The sequence below is a fragment of the Poromitra crassiceps genome, assembly GCF_964638095.1.
Source record: "Poromitra crassiceps genome assembly, chromosome: 4".
Lineage (NCBI taxonomy): Eukaryota > Metazoa > Chordata > Actinopteri > Beryciformes > Melamphaidae > Poromitra > Poromitra crassiceps.
The window spans coordinates 16,386,298-16,401,468 of record NC_139626.1 but is presented as its reverse complement, the minus strand read 5'-3'; the positions used below and the strand labels follow the sequence as shown (position 1 = coordinate 16,401,468).

The following is a 15,171-nucleotide window of genomic DNA, read 5'->3' as shown; positions in this document are numbered from 1 at the left end:
GTGTGTGTGTGTGTGTGTGTGTGTGTGTGTGTGTGTGTGTGTGTGTGTGTGTGTGTGTGTGTGTGTGTGTGTGTGTGTGTGTGTGTGTGTGTGTGTGTGTGTGTGTGTGGTCTGAGTAGAATGTTCTATGGTCTCTCCTGATTCTAAATATAGCTGAATCCCAGTGAGGTATTAGGGATGAAGTTACCAATGAATTATAAAAATAAAATAAATAAAATATGAATATTAATTAATTAATTAATTAATTAATTAATTAATTAATTAATTAATTAATATGCAGTACAGTACCTCCACGGCCCACGCTTTGGGAATCTCCCTGAGTAGCCTATGTACAGTACAGTAGTATGCAAATTACCTAGGGTGAAAGTGTGGAACTACGGCAGCCGCGAGAGGACCAACGCGCTTTTCCTGTTCGTAAATAAAGAGGGGCTGCAGGCTGCTGTAATGGAGGGGGTAACCGTCGGCCAGGTATTTGATGCGGAATGCATCCTCAGCAAGCGGCCCAGGAAGGTAAGAAACACGGCCAGCTTCTCCCCCAGGACACGTCCCTCCCCCGGGTCTCCTGCCTCACCCTTACCCGCCTCTCTCCTCCTTTACAGGGCAAGTTTGAGTATCTGGTGAAGTGGAGAGGGTGGTCGTCCAAGTAAGTACTAGCTAGCCCGTCTGCATTAGCCTAAAGGCTAATGCTAGTGACAGAATACACAGACAATGGCAGCGGTGTGTGTGTGTGTCTCTGTGTGTGGTGTGGTTTAAAGTCTCCTCCTCTGCCTGTACTGAAGCAAACCTCCAGCACCCGAGCAGTTAGCTCAGTCTGAGCTAATCCAGGCTTTGGCTAACACACACAGGGTAGAAAGAGCCTCTGGTGGTGGAGCAGAGCAGCCATTTATTATTTCCCTTGCTCGGCTGGCTAACTGAGCGTTAGGTGTTGTGCTGACATTTCAGAGCAGTCCAGTGGCTAACGTTAGCCTCTCCTGCATGAATTACTGCATGCAAACTCTAGCTCTAGTAGAAGGAGGATGCTGACTGTCTTTGCAGCTCTCGCATTGATGCACCGCCTCCACTCATTATTTGCATGCACATTGCAATTGGGGGGAAACGTGGCTACACATTCACCATGTTAACAACATGGTTCCAGGTCTGGAAAAGTATTAACATTGAGCAACGAGATGTGTAATAAAGAATCCAAAGTGATGTGGATACAATCTGGGAACCCATCGGTTAAACAAAACAAAACAAAACGATTTTTTCCCCTCTAACCTCTGGGGGCAGGGTTGTTTCATGTGTGTGCAACATTGAGATATAATTAAATATGCTGTACATTACATTCTCTTTTCTTTAGGAATGCATGATTTATCATGCAAGCAATCATATTTATTCGGATGATGTTAGTTGTTCTTTAACATATCGGTATCAGTCCTATGAGCAAAATAACAGCAATGTTGTTGTTATTATTATTATTATTGGTATCGGCCAACATTTTCATATTGAGAGGAAACAATGCTGTAAATATATGATTTATTGGCTTTTCAAAATGTTTTGGAAATAAGGAAAGATATCCACCTTATTTCTAGCTGCCATGATGCCTTACGTGAAATATGGGTGCTTCTTCCGGTGTAATCCTCCCAGCACCCTCCCACCGTTACGTTGCTGACACGGACACATAGCCCATCTGTAATCGATGTTTCAAAGCTGCAGGTGAGCGGAGCAAATCACGCCCAACTTGGCCAAAAATCTCGCCGATAATATCCTGAGTTGTTCAAAGAGCAACAGAAATAGCGGCTGTGATAGATACAATTATTACATTCCCTCAAATAAGTCGTCAAACGAGTGTTATTTATTGTGACAAGCAACTTTTTTCCCAGCGCGACGAGGAAATGCCCCAGCTGCAACAATCAGTCACGTTCTAGACCGGACCTTGCACCCATAATTATTTTACAGCGGGGCATTAAAAAATAAGGTGGATAACTTTTTAAAATTCAGTGTTTACATACAGTATGTTTTTCAGTACAACATTTGATTATCATACAAACTTGTTTTTATACAGATCATATCGACATCGGTAAATATCGGTTTATCGACCATAAAACAACAATGTTAATATTGGTTATCGGTATCGGACAAAAGTTTCATGATGACGGTGTATGCCTAGTTTTTTCATAGTCTCATATCTTTCTCATCTGCTCTCATTCGATTTTTGCATTAGCTCCACATTCAGTTTCTATTCGACTGAAGTCTTCTCTGATATTTTCAGGCACAACAGCTGGGAGCCAGAAGAGAATATTTTGGACCCCAGGTTACTGGCAGCATTCCACAAGAGGTGTGTGTATGGTAGGGATGCACGGTATACCGGTACTACAATGGTACCGCGATACCCTGTCGTTAAAAACGGTACTATACCACGTTAATTTAGTACCGATACTTTAAAAAATTGTTGCGTCAGTGTGCGACTGGCGCTGTTGGCGTCGCTCACCAAACGTCTGGGAGCCGAGACTAGCGGAGGAGCGAACATGTAACCAAACTCCATTCAAAAACATGCAGTTTTAACGGATGAAGAGAGCGGGCTAACAGGTGACTCACATCAAGAATTGACATTTTATTCAACCAGGCTATTTCTCTCCGACAGGCAATCCCGACTTCAGTTCAAAGACCGACAGGTTTAGCAAATGTGAAGGACAACTGAGTTTGACGAGGCAATTAAGGCAATGGATATGTGCTGCCTAGTACAGCACAGACAGGATGAACAGTCATGACGGTGTATATAAAGTCACTATCAAAGAGATCATAAACTCAAGTAGCCTACCTATAGGGGACATCAGACTGCTGCATACCATGCAAAAGCCCCAATAACACCGTGGCCCTGGATCAAATATGTACTAAATAATTAAATCAATGCCATATAGGGGCACTTTACACGAGGACGGTTTCCTATGGAAACGGGGAATTATTTTATCGTTAGTGCCTCCCGTTAAGACGGCGACGGCGAATTCGCACTTAGGAAACAACACATTTTGAAACCACCCTCTAGAGTGGAATTGTTGGTGACGCTTCCCGCTGAGCGCTCCATGTAATCGGTTAGAAACGATAGTCTTCCCAGAAACTCTGACGTGCCTGCACACGCGACACACGCTTGGCAACATTCAGAATTAAGCTACACTGCGGCCGACTTCAGTTACATGTTCATAGCGAGCGTTACTGCTGCTGCGAGGAGGCGATGGCTGTACCCGGTCGGCATTTAACGTTAGGCAAGCACATCGACAGTGTTTTCTCACTGCAGCCTACACAGTAGACAGTGTCAGCACAGCCAGCGCTCCTGATCCTCGCTGCTCGTTAAAGATTTCCAAATAGGCTTATTCTGATAAACTGGTCACATCTATGTAACGTTTTCACCCGAAGAATATTACAACTTTAAAACAGTTAGTTTTTTTTAGCTTGAAAACAGCTTTTTGGCAAGTCTAAAAATTACTACGGTAGCCGTAATCTACTTCCGTGTCTAAAACCCAGAAAGACGATTACGAAATGAGCGTCCGTGGAGTGACGAGCAACGCCCCGTTGACCATCACAATGCCACCTAGCGACCTGGCATGTACATTACGCCGTTTTAAAAATTCAACAGCGCTCATGTAAACGGGGAGAAGGTGTGAAGGAAATGCTATTGTGTCGTTTCTTCCAGAGACTGTCCTCGTGTAAAGGGCCCCATAGTGTCATTAAAGCCCTTGCATGGCATGCAGCAATCCGATGTCCCCCATACTAATATTTACAATAATCCAATTAATGTTATAGTAATTTATTGTCAAAAACACACCTACATGTATGAACAAATTACACCACATAATAAACCACCACAAATAATGCAAATAATAAACATAATGACATTCATTAATACACAGGACAACATGTTACTATCTTTTTCTTGTGCCAAAATCTGAGGTAAAACACATTTAGAAGCCCAGCATTATTAGCCCACATACAGCACACTACAGTTGATGTGCAGTGCACTAAAGTAGACTGAACACAATTAAATGACTCAACACACCTTGGCAGAGTTCTGCTAAATAAATAGAAAAGGAGAAAATGTGCTCAGTACTGAGCACATTTTTCCTGATGTTTTAGGTTTTTGCCGTGGTATCGTTTCAGTATCTGTATCGAGATACGTAGGCAGGTATCGGTAGCGAACTCATAATTTTGGTGTCGTGACAACACTACCGTGATTACAGTGCTTTGGAAAACATGGTAAATACTGTCCATTATCAACCAAAGTTAGCAAGTCTCCCAGGCACAGGCACGCCTTGGTGAAATTATTTCAGTGAGTGTATCTGTACTTTTATTACAATTTCATTACATTTTAATAATACCGATAACCGTGATAATTCTGGTCACTATAATTGTGGTGAATGAAATGTTCATCTCTACATGGAAGTAGATGTGTATTCCTACGCTTACCAGTGTGTCTGATGTTATTTCAGAGAAGCAGAGAGGGAGCTGCTATTCCAAAAGAAAGGGAAGAGGCCCAGGGGACGCCCGCGGAAAATTCTGGTAATCCCGAATGAATCAGTCGTACAATTAGATTTATTTTTCTTTGATTTGATAAGTTTATTTGACACGGACAAGCATATTAATGAACATTAAATAAATGTAAATACGACAGATTATAGCCAGAGGCTAATTTACATCTGTAGTCCCTGGGGCAGGTTGATGTTAATACAAATATAGAATAAACATAAAAAAAAAGAGAATAGAAAAACATGGTGATGGTATGAACATGACATGCAACCATTTTTATTCAGTGTGAGGTTATTTTAACCTTTTTGTAAACAAAACCCGGCACAAGATTTGAGAGAAATAAGCTTCAGTGGAAGAATGGTTTATTTAAAGGAACAGTCCAACATGTCAGGAGTAAGACAGGAAGATAGATGCTCTTCTCTTCTCTGTGCGTGTAGAACAGGGGTGCCCAAATTCTTTCTCATGAAGGGCCAAAACTCAATCTGGGTCGAGGGCCAAAAATAAACATTGTGGAATTACATTAAAATGTATTGTGTTTTATAGAAAATTAACATTCTAAATCATTTAATCAGTAAACACCCAGTTAAAAACAGTTGTATTTTCCACCTTTGTAATCAAGAGAGAAATTTGACTTACCGTAATTCACAACTTGAAAAATCCTCAAGGTACTTTGAAAATCAGCTTTATTGTCCATCTTTTGTAAACAATTTGCCATGACAATTTGCAGGGATGCAATCTCAGGAGTGAACACAGTATCCGCAGCCACATTCAGACACTGTTTCACAAAGTCACCACATGAGAGGGGGGGGGGGGGACTTTTTTTCCCAAATCCGTGGCGGGCCAAAACAAACAGAGCGTGGGCCAAACTTGGCCCGCGGGCCCCAAATTGGTCAGCACTGGTGTAGAAGAAGAGCCAGCACCACTTACTCAATGGCAAGCGCACCACTTACAGCAGCACCTGGCTGCAGTGCAGATTTCAGCTCAAAACAGGGCTGTCCTCAGGATTATGCCAGTCGACTCCGATTCCACTGTTCAATACGAATATTCGACTATTCTTACAAAAAAGGAAAATAAAAAAGAATCTCTTCAGTGATTATTTTGACCACATTAACAGTCAATTGCGGCATATTTTAATTGCCGACGTGGGGATAATGGAGTCTGAAAGAGACACTATTTCTTTTTTAAATTAGGCTCTTAGCCAGTTTTATTTTATTTCACAATTTAAACATTAAAACAACATGTAGCCTACATGAATAAACAAATGAAACTGCAGCACCTATATCCTCCAGGCTCCTGTAGCCAGCCTGCACATGACGCCTTCATGGTGCCTCGATAAAGTCTGCACATGAGTGTAACCTCGCGTCACCAGGCTCTCGCTCAAAAAAATTATAAAAAAGGAAGAAGAGTCATGTAAATGTGGCGTTTAAGGACATCTGTAATCTTATGCTACAAAATAAATAAACTGGGTGTGTATTACGGTACTCATTGTATTACTGGACAGACACGTACCTAAAGCCATTTCTAAACATGCAGTGAGTGAATTCCTGAACATTCCCAGACACTACTCGGTCGGCCTGCATGTTTAGCAACAATTGTCCGGTATGAGTGCGCTCCCGTGAGCACGGACCTTTACCACCCCAGCCTCAACTACAATGTCTGCATCTTTGGCAGAGTGGCTCTAGTTTAGCTGCAGAGTGGCTCTAGTTTAGCTGCAGAGTGACTCTAGTTTAGCTGCAGAGTGACTCTAGTTTAGTTTAGCTGCAGAGTGGCTCTAGTTTAGCTGCAGAGTGGCTCTAGTTTAGTTTAGCTGCAGAGTGGCTCTAGTTTAGCTGCAGAGTGGCTCTAGTTTAGCTGCAGAGTGGCTCTAGTTTGGCTGCAGAGTTGCTCTAGTTTGGCTGCAGAGTGGCTCTAGTTTGGCTGCAGAGTGGCTCTAGTTTAGCTGCAGAGTGGCTCTAGTTTGGCTGCAGAGTGGCTCTAGTTTAGCTGCAGAGTGGCTCTAGTTTAGCTGCAGAGTGGCTCTAGGTTAGCTGCAGAGTGGCTCTAGTTTAGCAGCTCCCAGCTCATTTTCCGGAATCACATAGTTACCATGGTTTTCTTCTGTTTAGCAACCTGCACCAACTGCCACAAAAGACAGCCACTCCTCCTCCTCTTCTTCCTCCGAACCTTCATCCTCCTCGTCATCCTCGGAGGAGGAGGAAGAGGAGGAGGATGACCCCGCGATGAAGAAGGTGAAGCCGGGCCCTGGCCTGCGGGAGCTGCACCCAGGGTAGGCCTGTGCAATTCATCACATTTTCATTTCAATTACAATTTTGCCTTCCCACAATTATGGAATCGGAAAAATCGGGAAAAAAAAGAAAAAAATCATATAGTATTTATTTAAGTTAGCCTATTTATTTATCTTCTTTTGTACTTTTATTTTAATTTATTTCTTTGTTTTTCAGTTCAATTATATTAAAATTTTAAAGAAATTCAGTATTAAAAAGATTTCAATAAATGCATGATGTTGCCAAAGTCTTTTAAAAGGATTAATTGCATTAAATAATCGTGATCTCAATATGAGTCAAAAATAATGGTGATCATGATTTTTGCTTAATGGAACAGCCCTAACCCCGGGCCCCAGAAGAGGCCCCAGATCCTGCTGGCCAAACCAGAGCCCATCCAGAAGAAGCGCGGGAGGAAGCCGCTGCACCCCGACCTCAGGGCTTTAAGACAGGTGAGTGAGTTGTTTTTATGCCGGTGATAGCTGTGGCCGGAGGCATGATGTTTTCAGGTTCTCCCTACGTGCCTATGTCCATACATACGTCTGTCTGATGCTCATTAACGTGATCTCTCAGGAACGCCTTGAGGGAATTTAATCAAGTTTGGCTCAAACGTCTGTCCTCCTCTGGAGTGGCATTAAACCTAGCAGTCTCTAGGGCCGGGGTGTCAAACTCATTTTAGTTCACGGGCCACATGTGGGCGAGACAAAGAAAATCGATGCATAATAACCTATAAATAACAACACCTCCAAATGTTCCAGTTTCTTTCAGTGTAAAGAATTAGGCCTACAGGTCCATTTGAAGAACACGAGTTCACATAGGGTTATCTCAGGTACCATAGGCCTTTCATAACAAATCGACTGTCTTGTAGACTTGGCAATTGTGCAATTCTCAATATTCAAGGGTAAGTAAAATAGTTTAACATTTAGTGATGAATACCGAAAACCTCATATTGTAACTTGTTCCTGAAACCTGGTACCTCTTAGCCTTCAAACAAGTGCATCAATATTGGTTATGTGCGCCATGGGCTTCAAGGTACTGTATTTGTGCTTTTATGAGTCTGGACAGACATAGATGTAGACTGTTACTTGTTGGCGGAGGCATACAACTGCGAGGCGGTATTTCTAGTTCTTGTTTATACCATTTATTTCCATGTTTCCACAGGCAAAGAGCAGGCCCCCTCCCCCGCCACTGACGCGGCACCACCAGGTCCTCCGGCCGCACCGGGACGTCCCGAGGGAGAGGGAGGAGGCCCGGGGGTCGGGGGTGAAGAAGCCTCTACAGCCGGCCAGCTTCACCTACACCGGGCTGGGCAGGAGCACAAGCACCGGGCTGGGAAGGAGCACCGGGCTGGGCAGGAGCACCAGGCATGACGAGGTGGGGTCTGGCTCCTTCTCTCAGGCAGGCGCCGCCAACGCCAAGCCCGGGTCCCTCGACTGCGTCTGGGCCAACCGCTCTCTGGCCGCCTCCTCTCCCTCCAAGGTTAATATAGTTTTGCATTGTTATGCATCCGCCGGCTATAGCCATGACTGGAGGCATTATCTTTTCGGGTGTCCGTCCGTCCAATGTTCGTTAACGCGATATCTCAGGAATGCCGTGATGGAATTCCTTCAAATTTGGCTCAAACGTCCATTTGGACTCGAGGACGAGTCCTGATTAGATTTTGATGGTCAAAGTTCAAAGTCACTGTGACCTCACGACTGCCCGTTCCATGCTCGTTTCTTCAAATTTGGCTGAAACATCCACCGTACCATCAAGGAAGGGGGGTGGGGCGGTCCACCCCCTCTGCCAATCTGGGGAGAGTTGTAGACTAGCACATGCTTCCTCCGATACATGACAGCGAGGAATTTCACCAGCAGGACATTGCGCGTGGGAGGATCACGCTATTCGTCCCCAGCAACCAGGACACATACTTAAGCCAGCTTCCCACCCACAGACATGGCCAATTGTGCCTGTATGGACGCCCGACCAAGCCGGAGGTAACACGGGGGCTCGAACCTGCACTACCCGGACACGCCTGACTCTGTCTTCTAACTCCAGATTCTCATCACCTTCTCCAACACCATCTTCTTCCCATGCCCATATCAATCAATCAATCAATCAACTTTTATTTCAGACTCAGGTTGGTCCATAAAAAACACAGTACATAACAAACAATACAGGAAACATAAAAAAGCATAATAAGCAACAGCAATACACACAGGCTCTTAAGAAATCTGACAAAACTTAAAAAACATATAGGCTTTGGGTCCAGTGTTTCCAAAAGCAAGATGAATACCTTGTATCACTCTGTGTTATGTCGGTTAAAACGGTTATAATCACATTCTTTGACTCTTTCAGTCTACACATAAATCTATACATAACATTTCTCAATACAGCATGAAAGGTGCATAGAACCCTGAGGTGTGGTCACTGCCAGTGATGACATGGAGAGCCACTTCTGAGAGCGTGAGAGCGTGAGAGCATGAGAGCATGAGAGCATGGCATGGCAGCTAATGAAGGCATGCTTGCGTTTAATCAGCAGATCACCTTGGAGTTGTTGCGAGACATAAGCTGCTTAGACGAGCACCAATACAACTGTTCCAGTGTAGTTCATGGTCCTCAGCTTAGCATAGACAGAGAATAGCATTGTATCTGCCTCTGGATGCCATGTCAGTGCCCAGGTTGGTTGAGGTTTCTCCCTCGCAGTATATGATGCCACCTTGCACCCGACCAACTTGTGCTTTCAACTGTTCCTTCACAAGCTTCTGCAGTCTGACTTTTTGTTTCCTGAGTCGACCATGAGTTCATTGAACTCATGAAGATTCAGAAGATTTCTGTAAAATCTTGTTTAATTTCAATTAGTTATTGTTTTTTGGTAAAGCCTTGTTTTATTTTTAACGAAGATGTTTTCTTCAAACCTAGTTTTTGTATTTTGGTTAACGATAATAACCGTGTCTCCCTCCTCCTCCTCCCACAACCAGCCCCACCCCTCCCCGCACAGCAAGAGCTCTTCGTGCGATGTGAAGCGCTCCGTCTCGGACGCAAGCGGGGTCAGAGGTGACGGGGTCAAAGCCACGGCCTCACCTCTGAAACAAGGCGGAGCTTCGTGCTTGAGCCCTGCTCAGCGCTCCCTGTCTGTCGCTCAGACGGTAGGGCCAAAGTCTAAATCACAATATGCTTCTTCATATCAGTCCATACAATAATTATGACCATAGTCAATTAGTGCGTTAGGGCTGCAACTAACTATTATTTTCATTGTCAATCTGTTGATTATTTTCTCGATTCATCGATTACCATTAGTTGTTTGGTCTATAAAAATGGGAAAGAACAAAAACCGACACAATTTCGGCAAAGAAAGGTACGTGTTTCAGCTTTGAGCGTAACCTTTCTTTAACCAAACTAAATAAGAAAAGTTGACTCGTGAGTGCCGCTTTTTTTTTTCTTTCCTGCTTATTGCTGTAACCACGCACCCAACACAGAGCTTTAATCTTGGAGCTGTGCGCGCTGCAATCTTTTACTTGCTCTATAAAATGCCAGAAAAATGTGGATAATTGCTTCCAAAAGCCCAAGATTATGTCCTAAACGGTCTTGTTTTGTCCACAACCCAAAGATATTCAGTTTACTGTCATAGTGGAGTAAAGAAATCAGAAAATATTAACATTTAAGAAGCGGGAGTCAGCAAGACCTACCAACCTGTACGCATTGTTTGTAGCAGGCACGCATTTTGGCATCAAAGTACGCTGTACAATTTCTTAGTTAAAACTACGCAAAAAGGCGTCGACGGCTGTGAATTCAATGGTGTGTGACGAGCGTGTTCTGTGTTGTGACTCTACTCACCTGGTCAGTAATAATAATAATATTATTATACTGTATTAATAATAATAATATTATTATAAATATATTATATAATATTGCTTTATTGTCCACCCTTATCAGACGGGGGCCGGGCAACGGCAACAGGAGCGAGCCAGCCAGGCGCTCAACCTCCGCGCCCTCAACCTGCAGAGCGTCAGCAAGCCACCAGGGGGCAGCGTGCATGGAAACGCCCTCAACCTGCAGAGCATCGGCAAGCCACCAGGGGGCAGCATGCAGGGGATTGCGCTCAACCTCCAGAACGTCAGCAAGCCACCAGGGGGCAGTGTGCAGGGGAACGCCCTCAACCTGCAGAGCGTCAGCAAGCCGCCAGGGGGCAGCGTGCAGGGGAGCGTCACGACCACCGGGGGCGCCGCGGGGACCAGGGCCAGCCTGAGGAGCAGCGCCGTGGGCCCCGGGGGGAAGGGAGGAGCCAGCCTGAGGAGCAACGCCGTGGGCCCCGGGGGGAAGGGAGGAGCGGGGAGCGGGCAGCGCGTCGGGCCGGCAACAGGTACGGCTGGGCAATATAGGCCGTTTTCACTTAATTTTATGGGAACGGTTTGAACCAGACAATTGTCCAAGTCCCTCTGATCCGAGTCCCAAGCGAGTCTCAAGTCAATTGGTCCCGAGTCTCAAGCAAGTCCCAAGTCTTTCCTTTTGTCGGCAAGTCAAGTCAAGTCAAGTCACAATGTTATTTCAAGTCAAGTCTCGAGTCGAGTCACAGGTTATGTAAAGTCGAGTCACAGGTTAGAAAAAATGACAAGGCAGAGATTATTTAGGCTCAGACGTGCGCGTTCACGTTAATACGTGCTTGTTGCCAAGCAACACACTTCTCTCAGATGAGCTCGAGACAGCTGACAGACAGCTCCAACTCAGCTCAAACTTATAGAGTTGTATTCAAAGCATAGAAACGTTCTCACAGCTCAATTTAACAGCGCCAACACAAGCAGTTTGATCACAAGTGCAATCAGTACTGAATGCGATGGCAGACTGCGCACTGTTGACGAAGTCAGGAAGAAATTGAAAGATCTTCCGACGCATCAGCTTAAAACCCGCCGACGAGCGGAGGTCCTGCGCCCAAAACGTCTATATTTACAGCACATATCGATCGATATTTTTGGAGAAGATTCCGGCCGCATCACGCGCAGATCAAGATGAGACAGCTGTCAGTGAGTAGCTACGCATTTGGGTGTAACTTTTACGCCTGCTCCATACACAGACACAGCGCATACAGGGTGCACTAGTCATAAAATTAAGTTAGTCGTAACTTTGAGTTCTACATCGGACGTAGCGTGTAAACCTAGGCGTACGCCCAGCTGGTGCACTCGGCTGATCTTGTCACAAGTCCGAGTCGAGTTTCGAGTCATTTTCTTCCAAGTCCGAGTCGAGTTTCAAGTATTTACCTTCCAAGTCCGAGTCGAGTCGGAAGTCGTCAAATTTGCGACTCGAGTCGACTCGAGTCCGAGTCCCTATGACTCGAGTCCAATTGTCTGGTTTGAACCCTAGCTTATTTCCTGCACCTATTGTATTAGCAAACACTGCAACAGCAAGTAAGCTAGGGACAATTTAGAATGTTTATGTTGTCAAGTTAAAACGTCTCTATGTAGCAACCATTTTATAAAAGCAATTAATTAATTAATTAAAAACGAGGTGTTGAGCAAAACAGTGCTTCTGGTGGGAATGGCAAGGCTCCTGCTCGATGCTTCCATGAAGCGCTGCTTCAGCACTGCTTCTGAGATGCTTTTGGTGTGAACCAAGGGTTATGAAGGAATCATAGGGGCTGCATACCAGGTGAACATTACTGATGATTCAAAATGTCATTGTCTAAATATTTTGTGAAAGCACCAATAGTCGTCCCTACAATATTGTCGCAATATCAATATTGATGTACTTGGACTTTTAATAAAAGTGTTTGTATGTATGTATGTTTGTATGCATGTATGTATGTATGTTGTATGTATATATATGTATTAGGGCTGTCAAAGTTAACGCGATAATAACGCGTTAACTCAAATTCCTTTTAACGCCACTATTTTTTTTAACGTGTGATTAACGCATGCACGTTCTTTGAAGTTTGAGCCTTGGTCCGACCCGTAGTTTGGGAAATCAGGAAGCAGTAACGTTGATAGCAAGCAGAAAGAAACCCCCGTGAGCAGAAAAGGAGGAAGAAAATGGGTATAATGTTGGTAAGTTCAGCTTAAAATTGAGAAAATGTCCCACATTTTGGGTGAGAGAGAGAAAGAGAGGGCACATCAGCGTGATCAGCGCGTTGCAGAGAGAGAGAGAGAGAGACAGACAGACAGAGCGCGGGGGGGAGAGAGGCAGAGAAAGCGAGCGACACAGACAGACAGGGAGGGCGATCAGACCAGAGTCAGAGAGAGACCGAGCGAGAAAGAGAGAGAGGGAGAGAGCTGGCAAACAGCTGCTCCTGTGCTCTTTTCTTCAGATGAACCAGTAGGCTAATTATGCAGCTTACAGTAGCCTATATGCTTCTACTTCACTATACAGTATGGTTCAGCATGCACACCCTTGAGGTTATAATGAAGAATATTCTGGACAGTATTTGTCATTGTTCCAATAATAATAAACATATCCGCATAAAGCAAGCATATTCGTCTACTCCCATGTTGATAAGAGTATTAAAAACTTTAAAAATATCGGTTTACGGTAGATTTAGAACGGATAAAAAATTGTGCGATTAATTTGCGATTAATCGTGATTAACTATGGACAATCATGCGATTAATCGCGATTAAATATTTTAATCGATTGACAGCCCTAATGTGTGTGTGTGTGTGTGTGTGTGTGTGTGTGTGTGTGTGTGTGTGTGTGTGTGTGTGCGCGCGCGCCCTTCAGCCTAAAAATACAGAGATATGATTGTTTTTGTCCATATCGCCCAGCCCTAGCAGCATGTGGCGCCAGAGAGCAGGGGAGACTGAGAGAGGAGAGGGGGAAGGAGAAGCCGTTGGAGATGGAGAGAGACGGCAAATCGGCAGGGAGCGGCGGCGGCCGGGGGAACAGCCGAGCGGAGCGGCCAGACGAGAGGAAACATGGGCTCACCTCTCAGAACCGGACCCTTAACGAGCTCCGGACCCTTAACGAGCTTGTTAGCACCGGAGACTCTGACGAGAGCAGCAGCAGCAGCGAGTCGGAGCACGGTGCCCCCTCCCCGTTCCTTCCCGTGGGGGGCGCCGTGGAGCTGGACGCCGAGACAGACTGGCGCCCGGCTCGGAGCCTGCTGGAGCATGTGTTTGTCACCGATGTCACGGCCAACTTCATCACGGTGACTGTGAAGGAGTCACCGACCAGCGTGGGATTCTTCAACTCACGCAATCACTGAAGGAAGACTCTCTGAGGCAGCCTTTCCCCACACACACACATGGGACAAACACAGTACTGCAGCAACAAGTGTGGAAGACCTGGATGTTAGCACTTCCTGTTCCCTCGTCTAAAGGCCCAGTTATACTCTACGTTAAAGACGCAGGTGGACAGAGCCTTCTGTCCATACTCTGCGTTCATTTTGTGCGTTTTCTGTCCGTCCTCTGAAAGCTTACGGATACGCATGAAACGGAGCAGAACCACACACACACACACACACTCATGCATTTGACTCTCTATTGCCCACTGGTGGATGCATTGCTTAACATGATACCAACGTGAAAGATGCATGGAAGTATGTGGGCAGTGACGATTACACCGTTTTGAAATGGACGCATTTATGAAAATATATGAAAGGGAGTATAATTGGGCCTTTTAAAGTCAATGGGATTTTTGAAGCATTTCCTGAAAATCATGGTTTAAAAAAATCTAATTTACACATCAAAAGTCATAGAGGTGGTCCTCGTTTGTGAAGATGATCTTGCTGAACACGAAGTTTGCCGTTTCATAAACTTCCGATACCAACAGACCTTATTTGAGGCATTGAACCAAAATCCCCATTCAAAAATCTCCTTGACTTTGAGACGAGGGAACCGGAAGTGCAGGGACTTCTGGGTTGGCCTACAAAAATACGTCCATCCAGTGGGACTCTATTGAGCTTAAAAACATGACAGTCGCAGCGGTCATCGTGCTGCAGACCAGGTTACAGCAGCGCTAATAGGAAGCTAGCAGGCATTAGCGTCATCTTTATTACCGTTTCTGTTGCCTTAGGATCTATTACAAAATTGCGCTGGTGCGTTATACACAGCTCTAGTAAGTAAGAAGGATGATGTGGATAATTAACGTTAGGAGAAACCTTCAGCCAGCTCCTCATGGTTTCTCCGCCTCCTCCTCTGACTTTTAGAAACAATAACGTTAATAGACAATCGAGATAACGCTAACAGTGTCAGTGGCTAGCTTCCTAGTAGCACTACTACCTGGCTGGGCTGTGATTGACAGCTGCAACGCATGTCATCAATGTGGCCACGCTACCGTAATGGTGCTAATAGGACATGTGGAAATCACCGGACGTTGTGACCGGAGAGATTTAAATGTCCGACTTTAACTCATTTTACCGGTAAGAAACCAGCAATTACCGGATAACGGAAACCCTGCTCTAAGGTAGGCCGGCCGTCTCACAACACCGCTCCCAGATCCGCTGT

General features: G+C 45.0%; 1 protein-coding gene across 1 annotated transcript; it reads left to right on the top strand.

Moving 5' to 3' along the window:
- Positions 1-442: 442 nt before the first annotated feature.
- LOC310775629 (chromobox protein homolog 2-like) lies at positions 443-13,931 on the top strand (the record flags this gene model as incomplete). Its single annotated transcript, XM_083635786.1, has 10 exons — positions 443-510; positions 600-643; positions 2,252-2,317; positions 4,464-4,533; positions 6,606-6,766; positions 7,102-7,213; positions 7,923-8,240; positions 9,722-9,889; positions 10,677-11,103; positions 13,588-13,931. The coding sequence occupies exons 1-10, from the start codon at positions 445-447 to the stop codon at positions 13,929-13,931; spliced, it is 1,776 nt and encodes a 591-aa protein (XP_083491912.1). The 5' UTR covers positions 443-444.
- Positions 13,932-15,171: the final 1,240 nt, after the last annotated feature.